Consider the following 24,194-nt stretch of genomic DNA (forward strand, 5'->3'; position numbering starts at 1 on the left):
ACGAAAGCTTATGCTCAAATAAATTTGTTAGCCTCTAAGGTGCCACAAGTCCTCCTGTTCTTTTTGTGGATACAGACTAACACGGCTGCTACTCTGAAACCTGTCAATAAAAAAAGAAAGTTAGACCACAATTGTGTTTGAACATTTATGTTCGGAAGGGAAATCTGTAAGGCATGCAAAGAGTGTAGTGGCTGGTACCTGAAGGGGAACATGGTGCCTTCCAGCACTTCGGAACAACAGTCAGAGGGATGGGAAAGTAGTTAAGGATTAAAATCCTGATTGTGGGTTGCAAGTTTTTATAAAAAAAAAAGTCTCCTCGTCCTTGATGGAGGATATTCTTCATTACAGAACTACTACATGGTACAACGAAACATGGGGATGTTTGTAGTTTAACGCAGGGGTTCTCAACCTATTTCTTTCTTTCTGAGGTCTTCCCCCGCCCCCCACATGCTATTAAAACTCCACGGCCCACCTGTGCCACAACTACTGTTTTTCTGCATATCTAGTAGATTAAAAGACAGGGCATGTGTTAGGGGTAGGAAGCAGGGCAATTGCCTGGAGCCCCATGCTACGGGGGCCCCGGGAACCTAAGTTGCTCGGGATCCAGCTTCAGCCCCGTGCGGTGGGGCTTGGGATCCAGCTTTCTGTCCTGGGCCCCAGCAAGTCTAATATCAGCCCTGCTCTCTGGTTTATTTTCCTTGGATCCCTGGTTGAGAACCGCTGCTCTAAGACTCAATACAGTAATAGCAGGGATGTTCCAATTCAGGATTGAGAGGTAGAACTAAATTAATACAAGCCATTGTTTTTACCTATATCTGTCTATATCAGAGGATCCCAAAATGTGGGGTGCACCCCCTTTGGGGGGCCACGGAGGAAAGTTCGGGGGCATGGCTGGGCCTGGGCCAGCATCCCAGGGGACAGGGAAGGAGTGACAACCGGCCCCGCTACCAGCCTCGGGCCCTGGCTCCACACCTGGCCCCTGCTGCAGCCCTGCACCTGGCCGCCCCCAGCTGCGGCCCCAGCCATGTCTCTGTCATCTCCCACCACCCTCCCCGCCCGGAGCCACGGCCCTGCTCCTGGCCCCTGCTGGGGGGGAGAAGGGGGGCCATGACCCTGAAAAGTTTGGGGACCACTAGTCTATATAAATGGTAAAGACAAAACAAAAGAGCTTTAGTTTTTACCCCTCCTTTCTCCAGGAAGAATCGTTACTACTATATTACAGAATAATAGTAAGGTGTATATAGGGTATGTCTACGCTGCAGCAGAAGTGAGTTGAGCTAGCACACTAAAAATAGCAGTGTGGATATTGCAGGTCAGGTGGCTGCTTGGGTTCTCAAGTCAACCCAACAACCTGGGTCTGAGCTTAGCTGGCTAGCTTGAGTCTCCTCCAGAGCAACCTCATTTCTAGTTTGAATTTGTCTAGTTTCTTTTGCCCTTTGCCTGCTAAATTAATGAGCAGTCTACAATCCAAAATATCTGCTCCATATGGATATGTATAAATAATGATCAAATTGCTTCTTATCTTCTCTTGAATAAAGGAATAGATTGACCTGGTCATAAGGCAGGTTTTATAGACCTCAAATCATTCTAGTAGCTCTTCTCTTGAACCCTTTCCAATTTGTCAATAGCCTTTTACAGAGATTCTAAGGACAGAAAGGACCATTGATTTTCTGGTTTGACTTCCTGCATAACTCAGGCCATAGGACTTTCCTGAATCTGTGCTAGTGATGATGCTTCCTGAATCTGGTTGTCCAAGAACTGCTCAGCCTCTCTGAGCAGTATCTGTAATTGTTCTTCCGGTCCAACAATATTTTCTTCTAGCCCAGCCATCAACTTGTACCTCATACACAGGAAGTCTCTTCTAGCTTCAGGCAGGAAAGAAAACCTAGCACATTCATTGCAGGTCACAAGCACTGATCCATTTCTGGCCGTCACAGTATTGAGTGTAAAACTGCACCTATAAAGACAGCCTCTCATACTCCCTTCAGAACTCCCCAGTTTGCCTGCTCAGAAGTTCACCTAACAACTGGCTTTTATACTAACACTCAGGCCTGGAATACACAGAGGGTAGGGGGATCGATCTAAGTTATGCAACTTCAGCTACGTGAATAACGTAGCTGAAGTTGACGTACTTAGATATACTCACTGCGGTGAGTCGACAGCTCACGCTCCCCCGTCGACTCCGCCTGCACCTCTCGCTCGGTGGAGTACCGGAGTCAATGGGAGAGCGCTCGGCGGTCAATTTATCGCGTCTAGACTACATGCAATAAATCGACCCCCGCTGTATCGATTGCTGCCCGTCGATCCTGCGGGTAATGTAGACAAGCCCTCACTGCTCAGCTTCACCCCTTCGCAGTCAGGGAGAGATTATCTGCTCAAAGACTTCAAACACTGGGGCTGATCAGAGACCCGTGGATCCTAGCCACCTATCGCACTCTGAGACACAAAGAAAACAGTCCTATTTCAGTTGACCTGCTCTGGAGTCCATAGCTCAGCTAAACAACCTTCATGGAAAGCAGACAAACTAAACACACTACTCACCAAGTCCCTTTACCTTCAAGCACAGGGTCTGCAACTATGCCCTCTAAAACTCCCCTGTTTGCTGCTTCTGTTTCCATTTTTTAAAGTGTGGGTGCCAGGACTGGACTCTATTCTATTAATGGCTCCAGTGATAGCCTCAGTTATGCTGTATACAATCGCAATAACCTACTTCTATGGTTTGTTCCCTTACTTGTACATCCAAGTATCACAATTTGTTCTTTTAACCACTGTGTCACACTGAGAGCAAATGTTCAGTGAGTTAGCCACCATGTCACCCAAGTTCTTTTCTTAGTCACCGCTTCCCAAAATAACATCCCCCACATTCTTTGTGTGACCTGTGTTCTTGGTCCCTAGATGTGTGTGACTTTGCATTTAGCTGTGTTAAAGTGAACACAGCTTACCAAGAGGTCTGGGGTTCTCAGGACAAAATTTTTGGTGGCCTCAGACTGCTGCCACCAACTCTTGCTGGTGGCCGCGCTGACAATTTTTCCTAAAATACTTTAGGAAAAACAAATAAATATGCATGTATACACATCCAGATCATTGCAATTTATTTATTGCTAGCTAGTAAGTCTGTTGTGAAAAGTGATATTAACAAACATACAAGTATCGCTTTTCACAGCAGCCTTATGTAGCACTGGCAAGCCTGGGGAGAAATTAAGCCCTGGATGGGTGGTCAGGAGAGGCAGCGGGGGCCAGGGGCAATAGGGGGATTGGTGGGGGGCAGGGGAGGCAGCAGGGGGCTGGAGCCTGAAGCCCCTTGGCCGGCGGATGGAGCCCTAAGCTGTGTGGCTGCAACCTGAAGCCCCCCAACCAGAGCCTGCTGTCCCACTAACCCAGGGCTGAAGCCCAAAGCCTGAGCCCTGCCACCCTTGGGAAGGTGGGGAACTCACCTTCAGCGTTGTGTCCCAGCAGTCTTCAGAGGGGGGCAAGGCCCAACCCTTGCTGGTGGCCCCAGCAATCAACACCAGGGTGGTGCATCCTGGAGCAACAGGTAGGGGGAATTTTGCCCCTCACCCCCACCCCATCACAGCCCACGAGGCTGTGGCCACATTTGAGAAATGCTGATCTCGATCATTCTGTAAAACTGACCTGTCCTTATCATTATTTTCCACTCCTCAAGTGTGCAGACAGTACAAAAACTGGATCAATGATCTGAAAGAAAATGTAAGACCATTCCTGGTAAAAATTTTGAAGAGCATTATGCTGAGTGGGACCCTGCTAGAAATGCCCCCACTGGATGGCAATTCCCCATTTAAAATTAATTTCTGTGATCCAGTTATTAGCCAGTTTTTAACCCATTTAATTTGTGCTTTGTTGACCTTGCATAGTGTTAGTAGACAAAGCAGACAAAAATGAGGGGGAGAAGTTCCATCGTTTTACAGATGGAAAAAGGAAGCAAAGGGGCTAAGGCCATGTCTACAGTAGTAAACTTACAGCAGCACAGATGTACTGCTGCAGTTGCGCCACTGTAATATTGCTTGTGTAGCCGCTCACCTATCTACATACTAAAACCACCTCCATGAGCAGCGGTAGCTATGTTGGCAGGACAAGATCTCCCACTGACATAGCGCTGTCCACATCGGCACTTCTGTTGGTGTAACTTTTATGTCATTCGGGTGTATTTTTTCACACCCGTGAGCAACATAAGTTATATCAACAAAAGTGGTAGGGTGGACAAGCCATTAGTGCCTTATGCAGAGCCAGAAACTGGATCCCAATCTCCTAAATCCCTGTCAGTTGCCTTAACCAGAAGACCATTCTCCTCATCAGAATTCATAAATTGTTGGTGCCAGGGTCTTCCGTTACATGGCTGAACCATGTGTATCATGTACAAACACCCCCCCCCCCCAAGTGCTTGAAAGTTAGGAGATGCCAATTTTATGGTTTCTCATGCATTCTTAATTCTGCCCCCTTGTCCATCCATTCTGTGCACTGAATGAGGCAGGGGTCTTGAGGAATGAAGAGTGTGTGATCATACACCCGCATAAAGGGGCCAAATTCAGGTTGGACAGGCAACTGTAAATCTACCTTTCAAGTTCTTGACTTTACAACTTGTTGTTTTAACTTAGTTTTTCTTAAAATGTAATTTCCTAGAATTTGATTTCACCTTTTTTCTTTAAAATAAATTTGTATGTTTCTGTAACAACCCCCACGTGTATCACCAGTAAGGTTTGAACCCTGAACCTTCAGCACTGCAGTGCAGACTTTTCCAGGACTAAATTATGGCAGGAGAAGACTGTTAACTCAGAGGGTGAAAGAACCCAGCCTAGGCATCCCTGGGAGTTGTGGGAGCTCTGGCCCACGTAGTGCCCCTGGGAAGGTGGTTGAGGGGACCTGAGTATCTGGGTCTGGAACTGGGGTTGTTGTGAGGAGAGCTGATTCCAGCTCTCCTTCCCACACTACCTACAGGAGGGGCAGGCATTTACTATGCCAAGTGCTTCTATAGAGGGTATGGATCACTGAGGCCATGTCTCTGATTGGGGGTGGGGAGAAGGAGCTTTGCCTAGTTTTCTTCTCCCCTTCCTGTCTCACCACCTCCACTCCAGCAGCTTGTAGGCATTACCAGTGCAGAGTGTGCTGCTGTTTTGGTGTCATCAGTCAAGCCTTAGGGCTTGCATCAATCTAACTGAAGGTGGGAATTTGAACAGATTTTGTTAAACTGGTGCAAACCCCTGTGTGGATGTTCTAGGTTCAGGAGCGGCTTATTTCAGTTTAATTTAAAATAATTAGGAACAAGTTGAGCTTAAATTGAAATTAAGAGTGCTCCCGCAGGGTTTGCACTGGTTTAACGAAATGGATTCAGAAACTAACTCAGTGCAAATTTCTTACATGGCCAAGGCTGTTAAATGTTCATATTTAGTTAATTTTGGCATCCTACCAATGTTTTTGCAGAGAAATGGAACTGGGAGAAAGGAAGTAATTGGCTTCTAACAGTTTACATCCCAGAAAAAGCTCAAGGGAATTTCACAGGACAAAAAAAAGCTCTTCCCTAGTCAAAGGGGATTAGTTAAGGGCCTGCTGCAAACAATGTAATCAGTTTGTTTTATTTATTATGTATGTTGTGAGAGCACCTAGTTGTGAACTGAGCACAGGGTCTCTTTGTGCTAGGCACTATACAATCACAGAATAAGAGACACTCACTTCCCCAAAGAGCTTACAGTCTAGGGCATGTCTTCACTGGCAACGTTAAAGCTCTGAAACGGCAGCGCTTTAACGTGGCTTGTGTTGTCGTGGCAGAGCGCTGGGATGGAGCTCTCCCAGTGCTCTAAAAAAACCACCTCCACAAGGGGAAATAGCTACCAGTGCTGAGAGCGCGGCTCCCAGTGCTGGTGCACTGTCTACACGGGCACATTATAGTGCTGAAACTTGCAGCACTCGGGGGTGTTTTTACACACCCCTGAGCGAGAAAGTTGCAGCACTGTAAAGTGCCAGTGTAGACAAGCCCTAAATGGAAGATATATTCTGGTCCAAGCATTTTTCATGATCACCAACAGCATAATTGTAAATGCTGGGGTGCCAGTGTATGGTGGTGTTGATGATAGTGCTAATGCTACCCCAGCTTAAATAAACTGTGATTGCAAATAGATGCCTGAAAGAAATTTCTGTATACTTGCTTGCCTGCAGAAAGAGCTGGCTTTTGAAGACCTGAATAGCTGTGAATATAATGCGTATTTTTATTACATGTACACAGTGTATCAAGAAAATTCATTAAGGATATATAATTTAGTGCTATGTTTTAAATAGATTAATAGCAGAAAGAATTGTATTGTGATTTACCTATATCTATGTAAATCTCATTCTCAGGAGCTGCGTTCACGCGAAGAAGAGCTGACAAAGGCTGCTCTTCAGCAGAAATCTCAGGAAGAACTACTAAAGCGGCGTGAGCAGCAGTTAGCAGAACGTGAGATTGATGTACTGGAGCGTGAGCTGAATATTTTGATATTCCAGTTAAATCAAGAGAAGCCCAATGTGAAGAAGAGGAAGGGAAAGTTCAAAAGGAGCCGGTTAAAACTTAAAGATGGACATAGAATTAGTTTGCCTTCAGGTTTGAAATTTTTCTCCTCCCGTACAAAATCTTCCTTTCACAATTAAATATTCAGATTTAAGTTCCCTGTCTGAAACATTTAGATATTGTATGTTACCCTGAAGATGCCTAATCCACCAGCATGGAAAAATGTGTATGCACTGGCGATTGATTTTTTTTTTTTTTCTTTTAAATGGCCTTTAAGGGATAAAATCTGAACTCTCAAATGTACCAGAGTTTGCAAAATGTTTCTCATTTCAGTTGAATAAAGATGCGGGAGAGACTCTTCCCCTCCAAAATCACCTTGTATCCTAGAGGAAGCTGCACTGAATTGGAGCCCAGCGGATCATGAGATCTGGCCTAACCTCCAGTAGCTAGTGTTTATATTTCTTTGCACTTCTGTCCCTTCGCTGCCGCCAGTGCCCACCTCCACCCTACATAGCAATCAAATTTTAAGACCACACACCCTGGATTTTACAAATGAGTTAGAAGAAGGTCCGCCATACCAGCCTGGGAGTAGAGCCCATGTTTCTAATATAGTGGACCCAAGTTTCATTCACTCTGTCACCTTGTCTCTCAGAATGAATAGGCCTGTTGTATGTGCGTTAGCTATCCAGTTTCTAACAGTTAGACAACACTCTCCTCCCAGAGCCAGGAATAGAACCCAGGAGTTCTGATCTTCAGTATTCTGCTTTGTCTAGGAAACAGTTGTTTGTATTACAAAGTGTCATCATGTAAATAACAGAGGTCTGTGGTGGGGATGAGAAGGGCCACAATTCAAATCCCGCAAATGACCCATGTAGGAGGACTTCATGTTTTCACTTGATACATTTCCCCCGCACCGATTAAAAAAAATGTTATTTAATTCGGTAAGGAAATATCCTTTAAAGCAGGTTTTATAGTTAAAAGATATGGTGCACACATAGGCCGTGTTTGCAGTTGAGAGGTGTGGGTAAAACTTATTTTTCTACCCTATTCAATTAATGAATTTTACCAAAACTTGTAAATATAGCAGTGATCATCTTTCCCAAATTGTGGGAAACAAATTTGAATCGCTCCTCCTTCCAGAAATGTCAGTTGGCATAAACTTATTTCAGTACTTAAAAGTACTGGAACTATGCAGTCGATGTAAGGTTTTGTAGAAGGCAAAAGAAAAAGCGACAACTGGGTTGAAGGCAGTATTGTAGATAACTAATTTTCTTAACCTGCTGCCTTGTTGACCACACTTATCTCAGAGTGTTTGACTTGTAAGCACGGTGAGCAGGAAAAAGAGAGCAGAGTTGGTGTGGGGTGTGTGCACACATGCTTTGTGTAGTGCATAAAAATGTGGTAATAGCTAAAGAGGATGTCACTTCAGGGTCTGTTTTCAGGCTTCATGGGCATGTGACAAAAGGTGACCATCATGGCATCTAAACCCTCAATGGACATATCACCTTGCTGGTTTATCAAGTTGTTGTTTCTACAGGAGTTAATGGCAAAATATCTATTCACTAATGGCACTGTACTAATGGTGTCACTAGATGGCACTGTAGACTTCACAGGACTGTGGGAAGCAGTGGAAAGACATTGTTAGTGATAGTAGAATCCTGCCATTGATTGATGCATTTTTTAATGTTGTGTGTGAATTAAGTACCGTATTTGTAAGGGTGCCAGATGGACAGTCCTAGAGACTGGAGTCCTAAGACTATTCCCATAATAGGTACAGCACATCCAGCACCAGTATAGCCTTCACCACAATGCCCTGCCAATATGTCTCAACTGTGACCTATAAAGATCACTGAAACCAAACAAAATAGCTGTTTAGCTTTTTGAATCTACTGAGCACCAGCAAGGCTGCAGAGTGGCTTGTAATGTTGACATTTCTTAGTTCAGCTCCCATTGAATCACTAAATTAATTTCACATCACTGCCAAAAGCCCATTAAATGGTTAGAGTGAAGCTGTAAAATTCTACTGGCATGACTCGAAGTTCAAACCAATAACTGTACCAGCAGGCTTAGAATTTTTCTATGTTACAGTAGAAATCTTATCTAATGGAATTCACTTACATAAATATAAATTTCATTATGGTTAATGCTGAAAAAATACAACAATATAAACTTTCTTTATTTAGAACAGTGAAATTTACCTAGTGTTGCTTTCTTCACAACAGATTTCCAGCACAAAATAACAGTGCAAGCTTCCCCTAATTTGGATAAACGAAGAAGCTTAAACAGTAACCGCTCTAGTCCACCAAATAGCCCCACAATAATTCCTCGTCTTCGAGCTATACAGCGTAAGTTTTCATCACCATTTCAATTTATTCTTTTAACCATTATGAACACACTCACTCATTTTATACAGGTACACTATAACACATTGGAAGGAATATGTTACATGTGGATGTAAAGAAAATGAATTTGATTGGGCCCCTAGATGTTCTGTGAACAAGCAGCTGCATGAATTGGTAAAGAGAAAAATCTTGCTAGAATAACTGTTTTTAGAGAGTATTTCAAAATTAGTAGCTGAAAGGAATGCAGCAAATTGTAACTTATCTGGATTTTAGTAAAATGTTGAATTGTTTCAGGACATTGTACTTGAAAAAATCTGGTTTGAATGAAGTACTGAAGGATCATAAACAAAGGGCTAATGATAAATGGCAAAGTATCATGTGAGAGGGGGAGGCTGCCAAATAGAATGATAGGAAATCAGCTGTCCTTGGACCAGAGCTGCCAACCAAGCACAGGAGCATAATGTCCAAAGACACAGGGAATAATGCAGCCGTAGTATGTTCAGAAGGACAAAAACACCAATTGGTGGGGAAGAAGGGGAAACAAGCACATGGGAAGCAAGGAAGGAAGGAAGAGAACAGATGGGGGAAGAGAAGTGCCTTTTTCTTTTTTGAAAATCACACACTTATTAAATACCTAAATGCTGTTCTTTGTAAGCAGCTCCTGGGGTTGCTGTAGGGAAGTTGTCTGCATAAATAGCAGTATGAGGTACCAATTATGAATGGCAGAGGAACTGGTCCATGAGACACTTAAGATGTTATGCTGACTATCGATTTCTGAGAACACAATATCTAGAGATAGAAAAGATATTTTAATATATATGAGTCATTTCTTGATTTTAATATTGTCTGGCCTTGTGCACAAAGCAGGCTGACCAACTGCCCATGGCCATAATGGAGCACCGCATGGGATGAACAGTAAAGCAAAATCTGTTTGTTTAATCAGGGTCATTTCGCAAGAGACAAGCATGTCATGTAGTGTCCATCCCAACAAATCAGCAATGAACCCAGGACAATTTGCTAGTGCCGAAGTAGTCTAGAATCTAGGTCATCTTTTGCTTCTGAATGGTACAGTCTTCTCTTTTACCCCCACCAGATCCTCTGAGGAGAAAGATCTCAGTCTTTTCTCTGGTGCTTTAATCAGAAGTATATGGCTCGCTTTCCTGGCTATTCCCTTCTGGGGATCAGGTCTTCTCTGGTTGCCTTTGGATCTTGGGACCTAGCTGCCTGGACTCCCTCTAATCTTGGGTAGAAATATGCTCTTTCCCTCTGGGTGATCACCACCATCTTAAGCCTGCCCTTTCATCATTTATCTCTTCTTCGTAGTCACTAGTTATAGCTGGAGGGCTGTCTTTACTAGAATGACCAGAATGAACATTTGTTGGGTATAGCTGATCTACTTCCATAGACTCTGAGCACTCTGATTCCCCATGCCTGGTTGGGACAGGAAGGAGTTAGGTATAACCTGTCTCTTTATCTTAGTCTCAAGATGGCTTGAAAAAAGGAGCAAGAGAAAATTGTGGGGTTTGTCTTTTCAAAATTGCTATAGTAAATGTGGTTGACATTCACTTTTTTACTACAGCCTGAAGAGAAATTAGTTTTTATTAAATCTACCTTGTTTGCATGTGAAATTTGAAGTGCTGTCATGTCTGTTTAGGTTTAATCTGTTCTCAACTTCACGACAACACTTTCAGCTTAATACCCACTCTGGCAAACTGTATATCATGAATTTAAGTTGACCTTCCCAAGTTATAAAGGACTTCCATCACTTGACAGCTAAAATGAAACAAAACGGATTACATGAGATGTTTTTGGAATTCATATGCTCTGTAATTGTGGGTGAAACCACAATTACCTGTCCCAATTACACTTACTGCATACCATTTTTCATATAGTCTGCTAATCTTTTCAATATTTTTGGTAGGGCAAAAAAAAAATTTCTAATGGTGTGTCTCATAAAACCAAAATCTTAAAATAAGAGTGCTGTTTAATTTTCTGTGTGTATTTCAATCAACATAGAAATGAAATAAAAATTTCAGGTATTAACCCAGCTCTAGAATCTTAAGAATTTTTTTAAAAGGCAGAAAATAATATGCATTTGTACACATTCTAACTCCCACAGTCATAGGCCCCTGTCCTTCAAGGAGATCCACCAGTGCAGACCCATATGCCTGCATGGAGTTCAGTTGATGGGTCTAACTGAGCAAATGTTTCCCGTTGTAGGACCATAAAAATTACTGTGTTAAACAAAGAGTCTCCCTCAAATTTCCTAATTTTGAGTTTGGATCCCCAAGCTTCTAGCCAAAGCTCTCAGATCTTTTGAATATATCTGGCTGAGGCAACTTAATTTCCGCATCCCTCTGTAAATCCCTTTCTACCTATGTAAAATACCTTCCTCCAGTGTATTTAATCTTGATTAAACTTCAGAGCTCCCTCATTTAGAGAAGACTTATTCAAGTGTGTGTGCTTTGAGCAAGAGTAGCTAACAATTGCTTATTTGATCACACCTCTTTTGTTCATAAATATTTCAAGCTTCCAAATCTAAATTTCTTTAAAATGAAAAAGAAATCCTACTCACCAGTAGGTTGTAAGTAGTCTCCAAAGAATCCTGAAAACTCAGTTGTAATATCTTAGCAAAGACAAGCATCTATGCTGCAGAGCAAGTTAAATTGGTATAAGAGATGGGGGAGGAGTGAAAAATAGGTGAATTATAAACCATCTGAACTTTTACCTTGTTAAAGACAGTCTATCATTGCAAAAGTTGTTGTCTTATATCAATACTATCATCTTGGTTGTGAGCATGTTGTCAATTTACTTTTCTAGTTGTCATCCTGAGGCTGGTCTGACACAAGCGTTCATTTAACTGATTCATATTCACAAACTGGGGGGCCAGTCACTCTCTACTCCTCCTGTGACTGCTTAGCGCTTCCCAGGAGGCATTTTACGTCTTTTGGATCTGGGTTTCTGGTTCTAGAGCTAAAAGTATAAGGAAGAATCAGTCCCTCTTTTGCAAATAAAGTAAAACTACTAAGATCTCTACTGCATTCTCTTAATTTTTCCTCAGTGATTTCCAGAGCAGACACAAATACAGCTAATGGCCGAAGAAACAATGTATATGTGTACCAGCAAGATGTAGATATCACAAGTGAATATGCACTTTCAAGTGGGGTTATGAAAAAAGGCAAGATCCAAATACATTGTAAAGGGTGCTGGTTGTATTAACTCTGTAGCTGAACCTGTATTAAGTGACAGACTGAGCACTTAAACAGAAAATATCTATTATAAAATATTTGTTTTGGGTTAATGAAAAACAAAATCACAGTAATTGGTCATAACTGAGATATTCTAATGAATCTGATATCGTTGCATCAAAAAAAGTTCTTAACAAAATATTAACTGGTAAATGCTCAGTTTGCCTCACGTACATGAATTACCTAAATGTAAGGTATTGAGTTTTAAGAAGCATGAAAAATAAGCTCTTTCTTGCTACTTTCTTTCTTTTTCACCTTTCTTGTCAGTCTTCAAATTGTTGCTTGCTTGCTTATCGTTTTGATCAATGCAGTTTGTATTTTGGCATCAGTGGGGGAAAAAATCATCTCCATTTTTAAGTTGCACCTTTTTGATTTTGCTACTGTGATGCAGTGTTAGTGGAGAAGGCTGCTTTGCTAAAATCCAGATTCTTCCAGTGGCTGTAATAGTCCTTCTGATGAGCACTAAATACTGTACCTGTCTCTAGTAACCTCAGATGAAAGCAACAGAACCTGGGGAAGAAGCACAGCTTGCCACCAAGAAGAATTTGAAGACGTGAAGAAAAGCTTTAAAAAGAAAGGTTGCACATGGGGACCAAGCTCAGTTCAAACAAAGGACCATGCAGATTGTAAGGAAAGGTATGACAGCTATATTTTATATTCGCTTAATATGAGGACCGATATTGTGATGACTAGATTGGAAGCCAGATTTGGGAACACAGTTCTGCAACCCTTATTTAGCTAGGTAGTTTGTAGCTAGAATTCCTCAGACCCTCATTTTATTCATCTGGGAATTTTCTGGTAGTCATAAATAGGATTCATGCAGACAAAGACTCAAAGATGCTAGAACAGTTACCTTACCTTACCGTACCTGATTCTTTGAGATGTTTTGTTGATTCTTTGATGTGGCTTCAATGACCCACCCTCCAACCCCACTCCTTTGGAGTCAGGCTCTACTGGGATTCTGAAATAGTGAGGAAACGAAGAGGCAGTCGAGGGCACTGTGCCTGTACCTGTTGCAGCAGTGAATTCCAGACTGTCTAGATGCTGGGTAAAGGAAGTCTTTCCTTTTTACTGCTTTGAAAGGCAATACATTTTTAGAATTTTGTGTCATTTTGTTGTAAAGTGTTGAAATCAGCTGTCTGAATTTTCTCTGGTACTCTTCATATCTTTTTTTATTTATTTTTTTTTAAATAAATCACTCAAGATCCTTCTTATTTATCTCCTTTCCAGGGTATATTTCTTTGTCTATTACGTGTCAGTCAATTGGAATGGCCACTTCCATGATTGTTAAACATACAATATCAACATGAAATCATATGTCTGTTAAATGCAGCTTCCTCTTTTGTGCTTGCTCTTTGATCTTGCCCAGTTCTGTTTTACAAAAGTTTGCGTTTTAAAGAATTTTATAAACCCCCATCAGACAACTTTTAGATCTTGTACTATACACAAACTTCCTAGCCACTGTAGCTTTTACTGTTGTAGCACTTTGTATGGTACATGTTTAAACGTGCACAAGAAAAGAAATTCTATAGAATAGATAGCTTCTGGTTATTCATTCTTTTTCTTTTTAAACCTATATTAGTTCTCATTTAAAAAGTTATAGAAACATGCTGTTTTGTACAGTGTCTAAAGAATCATTCTGATTTCAGAATAAGACCTCTCTCAGATGGCAACAATCCTTGGTCAACCATTTTAATGAAAAGTCAGAAAGGTGTTCCATTAGCCTCCCTCTTTGTGGACCAAGGTAAGAGCTGTTTATCAATTTATGGAAATTCCCATAAAATTATACGAATTAAGGCACCACTTCCTACGCACATGCTATACTTTAAGCACATAAACAGTCCATATTCTGAAACCTGTATTCCTGTATATAAATTTAAGGCACATATTTAGATGCCAATTCTGCAAAGACTTAATTTTTTTTATCAGTAATCATTGTCTGTATTGACCGCTTGCCCTGTAAGTGTAGTTCTTGGTTTGTATTGAGAAAACCATAAAGTTCCATAGTATTACCATTTCTCGTACCACCATTTACCAGTCCTGATGTTTTAGTTGCATAGAACTATAGAATTGAGTTTTAGTAAAAGCTCCTTAGTTAGGGTTGTAACACAGATTCCATACTTGGACCAGTTTTGAAATGCTTCCATCCTATATCAGCAATAAATCTCCCTTTCATTTTGAAAATTATATGCTTAGTCTTGGACCAGAAGAAATGTATTTTTAGAAAGCTTGTAATCAGGCCAGGAATCTTAAAATTATGGAACTTAAAAATATACAATTTTTTTCCCTTTGGAGAAATCTTTGGCCACTCTTCACTCACATCTCAAAACATTTATTGAAAAGACGTATTTTACTCATTGAGCCTTAATAAAATTATTGCATAGACCTAGACTTCTCTTTCCAGAGTCCCTCTTGCTACTCAGATTTCTCCACAATAATAATATAACCTCTGTTCAGTGTTTTGCAGAGCTTGGAAGTATGCTTCGGCTACAGATCTCTCAAGTGCATAAAAACACAGAAAAACTTTAGGTGCTGCAATCCTTATGCCTCCTGATGTATTGATTAGAAGCTTGCATGGTCTACAGGCATTGCATAGAGAATGCCCAAGTTTTGCTGGCACAGCCTAATCTGTATCTGGTCCACACGCACAGTTCATGATCTATTATGACCAGGAGCATATAGATTTCTCAGCAAACTTCCAGTTTTAATTTGAAGGTTTTTGTTTTTACTAACTAAGACACTTCAGGTTAAAAATATCAGCAACACAGAAGGAATCTTGAAAATATTTTTATGAAATCTAGTAAATTTGATCATTTAATAAAAGGGAAGTTAGATTTATGTGTTTTGTTCCTATTTTTAGAATTTGCACTCCGTTTGAACAATGAAAATAACTTCGCTGCATTTTCTGTTTCTCGTGCACTGGTATAATGTTGGAATGGAGTTTGCTAACTTTGCAAAGAAATATTTAAATCAAAACAATTTTCTTGGTATTTTAAAAAGCCCAAGAACCATATTTATTATCATCATCATCATCATCTTTTCAAAGATTTTTTTTTAAATAAGATAAAATTGAGGACTGATGTACTTCCAATGCTCCCCTTAAAAACAAGCAAAAAAATCCCTTTCTTTTAATTTATTCTGAACTTTTTAGAAAAATGTAGGCCATTCAGGCAAAACATCAAAGTTGTTGGGAGCAGAGTAGGGAAGGGAGGGGATGGAACTCAGCTGCAAAACATTACAATTAAGCTTGACTGTCTAAGACAGGACATTCAGTAGTTGAGATTGAAACACTAATTTGAATGGTCAGTGTTTACTGTCAACTGTCTCTCAGCCTACCCTACTGTACAGAATAACAGTTCATGTACTTGAACTGTGACTCATCCCCTACAGTTACCACCACATATAGAAAAGACCCAGTCTCTTATTTTACACGCTTGCCTTCTAAAGAGTCCAGAACACATTCTGCAGCCATCACTTGCCTTCATTTGTTATTCCACTGTGAGCCAAAGAACTAAAACTTCCATCTTCACTTTCATCATACATACTGGAAATATCAGACTTATTCATAGTGGACCTAGTAGCCCACTGAACTCAATGGAAATACTCCCATTGACTTCTTACAAGTTTTGATTCAGAGCCAGCTGAACAGGTCATACACCATAGCCTTCACACGCTGTACACAGATATAGATTGTGTGTGTATAAAAGTCATGTATACTACTCACAATAATCTATTCACAGAAATATGCTGCAATTTAAGTTCTTCAACACAAAAGGAAAATGGAAGTAGCAAAAATATTTGTATTTATAGTCTGTAAAAAAGTATTTATAGTCCAGCCAGTATTAGCTGTGTGCTGAGTAGAGATACAGAGACAGAGGCAGTTTGGTGTTTAGACTTTCACAAGTAAGGGTCAATTTTTTTAGATTTTTCAAATTTAACTAACAGTATGTAGCGAGTTTTATAACTATCATGGGATTTATATTTTGAAAATAGTCTATTTGTTGAAAAACTGCTTTTATTGTTTTGACTACTAGAGATTTCTTTGATATTTGTAACAAAGAATATGGAAAGATTTTGATTTGAGGAAATTTTGAATCTGACTTAACAGTTATCCCTGTGTGTTCCTCTGAGCCTCCAAAAAGTGTGTATATGGGGGACACAGAACATCTGTGTGTGTGTGTATGTATGTATATATTTAATAATGAGGAATCCTAAGGTACATGTACAAAGTTTGCCAGAAAAAAGTGTCTTATTTTGCAATATTTAAGTACCTTCCAATATTTTTACATTATAGATGTTTGTACAGAGCAGAGACTTTTCCCTGAAGGTTTGGATGCAAAAAGACCAAAGCAAATGAAGTTGCCAAATCAGGCTTATATTGATCTACCTCTTTGGAAGGATGATCAGGGAGAAAACACTAAAGAACATGAAAGCTTTGAAGAAGGAACCTCTGCTAGTTCTTCAAATAGTACTCCACAAATGACTCCTACAAACAGTCTCAATAGAACACTGCAGAAAAAGAAAACTGACTCTATATTGTATCGATGTGCTGTTCTCCTTGCATCTGTAGCTTTGGGCTTGGATATTAGAGAGCTAAACAAATCACAGGTTCCAGATGAACTGTTGCCAAAGGAGGAGAAGAAGAAGCGGGAGGGAATATTTCAGCGTGCTTCAAAGTTTCGCAGGAGTGCAAGTCCTACAAGATTGCAGTCCAAAAAAGAAGAAACCCATATTCCATCTCTAAGTCCATCGGCAAATACTGTGAATCTTCTCTCTATGCCTTCCCTTTCCACCAAATGCTTGCTTCAGTCTGATGGTGAAGATGCTTTTGTAAGCATCACTCCCCGTGATTGTGACACAGGCATTCCCACTGAGGCATTTTCATCAGAAACTTCAGCAACTAAGAGGGGGGAACAAAGGGTAAAGCAGATGCTTGACACTGATCCTGTGATGTTAAAGAATCAGTCTCCTATTCTTCCTCTGAAACAAGAATCTGAAAAAGTGCCAAATGACTCTTCATCAAAATTGAGACGATCGGGTCACAGACGAACCATGTCAGATGGAAATACTTTCCAGAGTACATGTGGGTAACATAGAATATCAGAGAGATGCTTTATCTATGTGCATAAACCGAACGGAAAATGTAATGGAATTATAACTTACTGAATATACTGTCAATAAGTAGTGATCAGGAATAGTATCTTACTACAGTGTGTGGGGAAAACAGGGCTTTCATTTGAAGTACAATATAAATTCCACTAATGACAGCAAAATAGCTTCACCTAAGAATTTAGTAGAAGTCTGTGGGGACCTGCTGCCAGGTAGGATGTACCAAAACCAGTGTTGTTCGTGGAATTACCAAAATTGATGCTGAGGATTCCGTTCAGGTGGTTTTACCATATTGTAGTTCTTAAAGCAAAGCTGAATTGCCAAGTATAATGGGAAATGTGGGTATTTCTATGAAGGTTGCAGCATCAGTGCTTCAACAGGTTGAAAGAACTGCTGAAATTGTTACTTAATGTAGCTTGGCAGTTGGTCAACAGAGACTAATTCATTAGTGTCATTTTACTGATGTCCATTTATTAACTCATAGGAAAACAGGTTTAATAAGTTTTACTTCCCTGACTGGCACAGGAGTCCGACCACACACTGAACATTTAACAAGCTATTGTTAAGACATATCCAAACTGAAAACACTTATCCTCTAATCTACTGGTATCCAGTAGAAATGTTGAGTTTTGTACTCACTATTAATACTAGCATTGTCCTTTGTAATGCGAAGAGCATCTTTTGCAACACAATATTGCTCTGCAATGTGATTTTGAGTTTAAATTCCTTAAATTAATTTGTTTTTCCCCTTAATAATTGAGGGTTTCCAACTTGCATGTGTGTCTTAAAATGATTTGGCAAAACTTGACAAACTTCTCAGCTTTATTTCATCCTGCTATTGAGCTGATTGAATTCTGCTGACGCTCTGACTGATGAGAAGTAGGCTCCCTCGTTCTCTAACACAGAAACAATATGGTTCAGAGAAATTCTTGGTGTGTTGAGTGACTGTGTCAGACCATTATTCTGATGCTGCCATGCATTTGCGGGGCATCACTAATTCCTGCCAGCCTGTGTAACTTTTTTGGTGAAGTAGTAGTTCAGGTAGTACCACTAAAGTTGCTGTCAGTTGTATGTGCTTTTCCAGATGTCAAAGAAGTCAAAAGTAGAAGTGATCATCTAATATTGTCTTGTCTTCTCCTCCATCTAGCTAATGGAATCTCTTCACCTAACGGAATCTCCGTGTTGCCAGTTCTTCCAGTTTCTGGGATTCTGCGGTCTACATCTGTTCAGCAAAGAAGCATGCACCGTGACCTGTCACCTGAAAAGCAAAGAGCTGTCAATATTATATCAAGGCCTCGACCTTCTTCTCTAAGAAGCAGAATAGATCCATGGCAAGTTCTTCCACAAAGTATAAAGCCAGACTATACAGAAGTGGACGATATAGAGAGTTATGTAGGTCCCAATGTTAACTTCGTACCAGATACTGAGGAGAGAACTAAATCCCACATGCCTTCATTACTTGATATTGATGTGGAAGGTCAAAACAGAGACTGCACAGTGCCTTTGTGCAGAATGAAGAACAAAACTTGTCGGCCATCTATATATGAACTAGAGAGAGAATTTTTGTCTTAAGTGCCTAGCATTTTTAAAGTATTGCCTTTTTTAAGGAGAAGAAAAAAATTAAAATTATTTTGTACATCTAATATTTCATGCTACTGTTTTCTAAAATACTGTGGCCAATACTACCAAATTTTTTTGTAACAGGCAGCTAATTTTGTACAATGTATAACAAGATGCCTATCTTGAATTTTCACTGGAATCCCATCTAGTAACTAAAAGCACAATGCTGGAAAACAGTATTCTGGACATACATCTCTAAGCACAGTTTGAATTGCTAAATTAACTTGTCCCCTTACCTCCCACAAAATCTCACCTTTTCTCTTCTAGAGCTCTTGCTTTTTGGTGTGTGTTTTGTTTTCTCTCTCACATTGAAGGGCTAATTGGCATGCAGAGCATTTGCATTCAAGTCATGGGCAGTTCTCTGCACATACATTTTTCAGGAACAGCCCCTTATGAACTGTGGAGTTAAGGATTTTTATTTTATTTTTTGTTTAAGATGCCTGTATGGAAGTGTTCTACCCACTCTGCCCCAAATAGTTGGTTTTCCTTTGGCATTGACTACATTGTGGAAGTAATTTACCACCATCAAATGAATTTGCATAGTTTTGCCCCCGACTATTTTGAAATACAGTAGATTGTCAATCATAGAATTAGTTTACCTAGAAAGTTGTGCTATAATTTAAATTAAAACTAAATTTAAATTTGAGTGACTGGAATTGGTTAAAGCTATTTGACGTTCTTTGTTTTTTGTGAGTGAAGCAACATTCCATTAGGTAAAGATACACTGGAACCTTAATAGTTGTGCTCTGACTTTTTTTGAACACTACAGTATATTTGCACTGAGAAGAGTATTCTTCTTGATGATTATTTTTAATTAAAACTGAGTTCTCTAGGTTACTGTACCTTCTGTGTTGGAAAGAGGATTTTTTAGTGCAGTTAACCAAGTTTAAGTTTCTAGCACAATTGCAAACTGTTACAAAGTCTATTTAAAAGTCAAACCTGCCTTTTCTTCCTTATATTGGCAATGGGAGCCTTTCTTTTCGTGCCAAGGTGTGGTATGAAAAGGAAAAAATCTGATACGCTTGGTTTCTTATTCAGTCAGTAAATGTCCAACAAATTCATAACTATAGAGTTGTGGGGGGAAGTGTACTTAAACTTGATCATGTAGCAACTTCATTTTCCCAAATCACTAAATTAGTGATGACTAATTTAAACGCTGCTTTACCAGTAATTGTTGGAAGTGCTGAAGAGGAGAAACATTAGAATTAAGGTGCATTTCTTGAATTTTGACATCTTAACTAGAAATTCTCTTTATCATTTTTAGACTTAGATATGCTGCAGAAATAAAATTACATAGTTAAGAAAAAAAAAGTTTTCATTTCCCATCAGGACATTTTCCTGTTTTAAGGCCTTTGTTTATATTCTTTGTCTCCTTTACCCTTATGTCTGGGAGTTCAGATTGTCCATTGTTAAACAGAATTCATGAGCACCTAGCATCAAAGCAAAGGAATTAAAAAGCAGTTTTTTATTCTATAGTGCACTACATTGGTTCTATTGAAAATGGGAGAGAAGAATTGGAGAATGTCAATCATGCAGTTTTAACCTTGCAGAGAAGTGGACAGATGGACATAACTTCCCTGAGAACAAGCTCACAATATCAAGAGTGGAAATGAAAGAACACTTAAAGTATTATTTCTACAAAAAATGTTAAGATACACTAACTGCTGGTTGGCTGTAAACTGAGTGACTATATAACAGGTTGTTATTAAATTATTGCATTTTTGTCCTATCCTGTTTGTTTTCAGTAACCTGTATAATTGCTATTAAGTTTGTTGTAAGTATGAATACTGCACACTTCAAAACTTAGGTACCACAAATTTCAAATAGCATACAATGTTCTTTAACTTGTATTCTTTAAACTTGTACTTAATTTTATCAAGTACACTTCAGTAGATGAAGTTTAGTTTTTAATTTAAAATGTAATGATTGGTTCTCATGTAGAAAGTGTACACAATTAATTATACATGTAGTGCTCTGTGGAAAATATGGCTCAAATCTTAAATATAGTTTGGTAGTGTATTTAATTTTGAAGATGAAAGTTACAGTTGTGAAACATTGTGTCTACTTAGACTGTTTCAGGAGGGATCATGCCTTTATAATATTGAGAGAAATTGAATTGATTATATTATACAACTATCCTCCTGGGGAAAGTACCTCTACTAGGCTTTCTAAAGGAAAATCTCAGGTGCTTTAGTCATTTTGTCTGTAAACGTTTGTTCATTCTACTTTGTTTTACTTCATTATAAATGTTGAATTATGCACCATAGATTTTGTAGTCAACAGCCAGCATAAAAATACCCCACTGTGGGCTGTATTGTTTTCTCTTGCCAGTGGTCCATATGGTGATCTGTTTTTAAGCAAAATTCCCCATTGATTTTAATGGGGGATTCTGCTTAAAAATGAATGGCATAGTATGGCCCAATTAGTACATGGTAACAATTTTAAGAGCTATATACTCAGAGGTTGCACCCCAAGAAAAAGAATGTAAGCCATCTCCATCCAACAAGCTGGTTTTACTGATGCAGTCTTTTAGCTATAGTATATAGTGTTTTAGAATTATTTTTTTAACTTCTTTTGTGTAGTTTAAAATTATAGGCCAGTCTTCACTAAAATGCAAAGATTAAAAATAAAGATGATTAAATCCATAGTTTCACAATTTCTATTTCACATGTTACCAGAGTTACCTTTGTACAAGTAAGGGAATCTGGTGTATATTTATAATGATTTTTTACTTCTGTATTGGGTATAGCTGGTAAAGAATGTATTTATTGTCATGTATGTGAATAGTCTGACCATATAAGTGGTAAATTTATACTGATCATGTTAGCATACAATTTCAAGGTGCTTACACTGCAGAGATTAAGGTAACTACTTGACATGCTGTTTTACAAAGCCTTATGACTGAAATGTTTTTATTTTAAAATAAACTTTTGTAGCTAGTGTATTGAATATTGGCCTTGGCCTTCTTGAAATTAGGGCAGGTTTTAAAGCGTTTTTATATCTTAAACTCCCTTGTACAAATTTCAGGGAGTAACCAGCAACTATGACCAGCCTGTTCTTAGTCCTTCGGAATGTGGGAACATGTAGTTGTCATTGAACGAAATGTAAGTGATTAATGTTAATCTGAGAAGTCCTGTAGGTTTTTGCAATCTTGAAATGCAGATTAAGATATTAATAGTAGCAGCCTGCACTTTCTTTCATCCAGGTAAACATAACACTTCTCCTCTGGAGAATCCAGTGCATTACAGTGATGAATAGATATCTTGTTTTTGTAAGGATAGTTCAGGCACTGGAAGATTCACGTAGTGAATCAATGGCAGAATTGACTTTCTTTGGAACAAGAATATAAGCCTTGGGTGAAATCCTCTCCCTATTGAAGTCAGTAGCAAAATTCTCAGTGACTTCAAGTGGGCCAGGACTTGGCTCCTTATATTTTTGTATTCATCCTTTTTTTGGGTTTCTTCCAATTTTTCTCAGATTTCCTTCTGCCTTGTTAATCCTTCCAAAAGAAAGTGTCTCCACATACACAATAGCAGCAGGAAAATGTAATGTTACCTCTTCCATCACATTAAATTCTAATGATGGTGTGAACTTCAAAGCAGTGCACCCAGTCCTGAAAATCTTTCCTCAGGTGAGTAATAATTCACTGAAGCCACTCAAGTAATATATTTATGTGGGTAATGAATGGCAGGATTCAGTCCCAAGTTGGGATCATTTAGATATTAATAGGCATTGGCAGTCCCTTTCGGTCTTCTTTTAAAAAAGGATAATCTTATTTTAGTAGTTCTTTAAAATGTATGTATTTAAGCACTTGTCGGGAACTGCAAAAGATTGAGATTCTCACAGTAACTGAGCCATTTTGCATATTACTGGTAGGGCTGTCGAGCGATTGAAAAAATTAATTGCACGATTGAACAATAATAGAATATCATTTATTTAAATATTTTTGGATATTTTCTACATTTTCAAATTGATTTCAATTACAATACAGAATACAAAGTCTACAGTGCTCACTTTATATTTTTGTTTACAAGTATTTGCATTAGTTTTTTACAAAGAAATAATAATTTACAATTCACCTAATACAAGTACTGCAGTGCAATCTCTTTATCATGAAAGTTGAACTTACAAATGTAGAATTGTGTGTTTAAAACAAAAACTGCATTCAAAAATAAAACCATGTAAAATTTTAGAGCCTACAAGTTCACTCAGTCCTACTTCTTGTTCAGCCAACCGCTGAAGGGGCATATGAATGTTTAGCATATCTGGCACGTAAATATCTTGCAATGCTGGCTACAAAAGTGCCATTCAAATGCCTGTTCTGACTTTCTGGTGACATTATAAATAAGATGAAGGCAGCATTATCTCCTGCAAATGTAAACAAACTTGTTTGTCTTAGCTATTGGCTGAACAAGAGGTAGGACTGAGTGGACTTGTAGTTTCTGAAGTTTTACATTCTTTTGGTTTTTGAGTGCAGTTAAGTAACCAAAAAAACCTCTACATTTGTAAGTTGCACTTTCACAACAGAGATTGCACTACACTACTTGTATGAGGTGAATTGAAAAATACTATTTCTTTTGTTATTTTTACAATGCAAATATTTGTAATAAAAATAATATACACTCTGATTTCCATTACAACACAGAATACAATATATATATGAAAATGTAGAAAAACATCCAAAATATTTAATAAATTTCAATTGGTATTCTGTTGTTTAACAGTGTGATTAAAACTGCGATTAATCACGATTAATTTTTTGAGTTAATTGCGTGTGTTAACTGTGATTAATTGACAGCTCTAATTACTAATCAGATTACCGTAGTGTGGAGGGCTAAAGTGACTGCAAGTACCCTAACGTTTGCATTTTCTGATGTTTGTTCAGATTGGTGTCCCTAAGGTTACCAAATTTGTTTCACTTAAATTCTAGTTTTGGCAAGGGGCATTGTTTTTGCTAGTGTCTGACAAATATGTTCAGTTGATAATTAAACAAAAGTTAAACACAGACTCGCTCCCAAATTGGACTCAATCTCAATAATGCCAATAGCATTAGAAATTCCATGTCCTGTACTTGCATTTATAGTTGTAGGAGTGGCTTATAGATATAATCATAGTGGTCCAATTTGTTTCAAATGAAAGAGGTGTTTCCATTCTGCCTGGCTGGAGGAAAGAGATCCAGAAATTCATATCTAGCATGGAATTACTCTTCCATATAATAACTTTTTTTTCCAGCTCTGAATTGGTCCTAGGATATTAGAGAGACAAGGTGGGTGAGGTGATACCTTTTATTGGACCAACTCCTGTTGGTGAAAGAGACAAGCTTTCGATCTCACACAGAAATCTTGTATCACCAACAGAAGTTGGTCCAATAAAAGACAT

The 24,194-nt window shown here is 39.0% G+C and overlaps 1 protein-coding gene across 5 annotated transcripts in view; it reads left to right on the plus strand.

Moving 5' to 3' along the window:
- The window catches only part of MAP3K21 (mitogen-activated protein kinase kinase kinase 21), a 68,408-nt gene extending 46,644 nt beyond the window's left edge, over positions 1-21,764 (plus strand). For 2 of the 5 annotated variants that reach the window (XM_043543305.1, XM_037895259.2), the window contains 7 exons: positions 6,349-6,589; positions 8,719-8,841; positions 11,900-12,016; positions 12,572-12,722; positions 13,736-13,830; positions 16,381-17,169; positions 18,343-21,764. In XM_043543305.1, coding sequence (XP_043399240.1) covers positions 6,349-6,589; positions 8,719-8,841; positions 11,900-12,016; positions 12,572-12,722; positions 13,736-13,830; positions 16,381-17,169; positions 18,343-18,767 — 1,941 coding nt within the window. In that variant the 3' untranslated portion in view covers positions 18,768-21,764. The remainder of the gene's footprint in view (positions 1-6,348; positions 6,590-8,718; positions 8,842-11,899; positions 12,017-12,571; positions 12,723-13,735; positions 13,831-16,380; positions 17,170-18,342) is intronic. The other 3 variants (XM_043543303.1, XM_043543304.1, XM_037895260.2) reach the window with 3 other exon arrangements.
- Positions 21,765-24,194: the final 2,430 nt, after the last annotated feature.

The sequence above is a fragment of the Chelonia mydas genome, chromosome 3, assembly GCF_015237465.2.
Source record: "Chelonia mydas isolate rCheMyd1 chromosome 3, rCheMyd1.pri.v2, whole genome shotgun sequence".
In the NCBI taxonomy this organism is placed as follows: Eukaryota; Metazoa; Chordata; order Testudines; family Cheloniidae; genus Chelonia; species Chelonia mydas.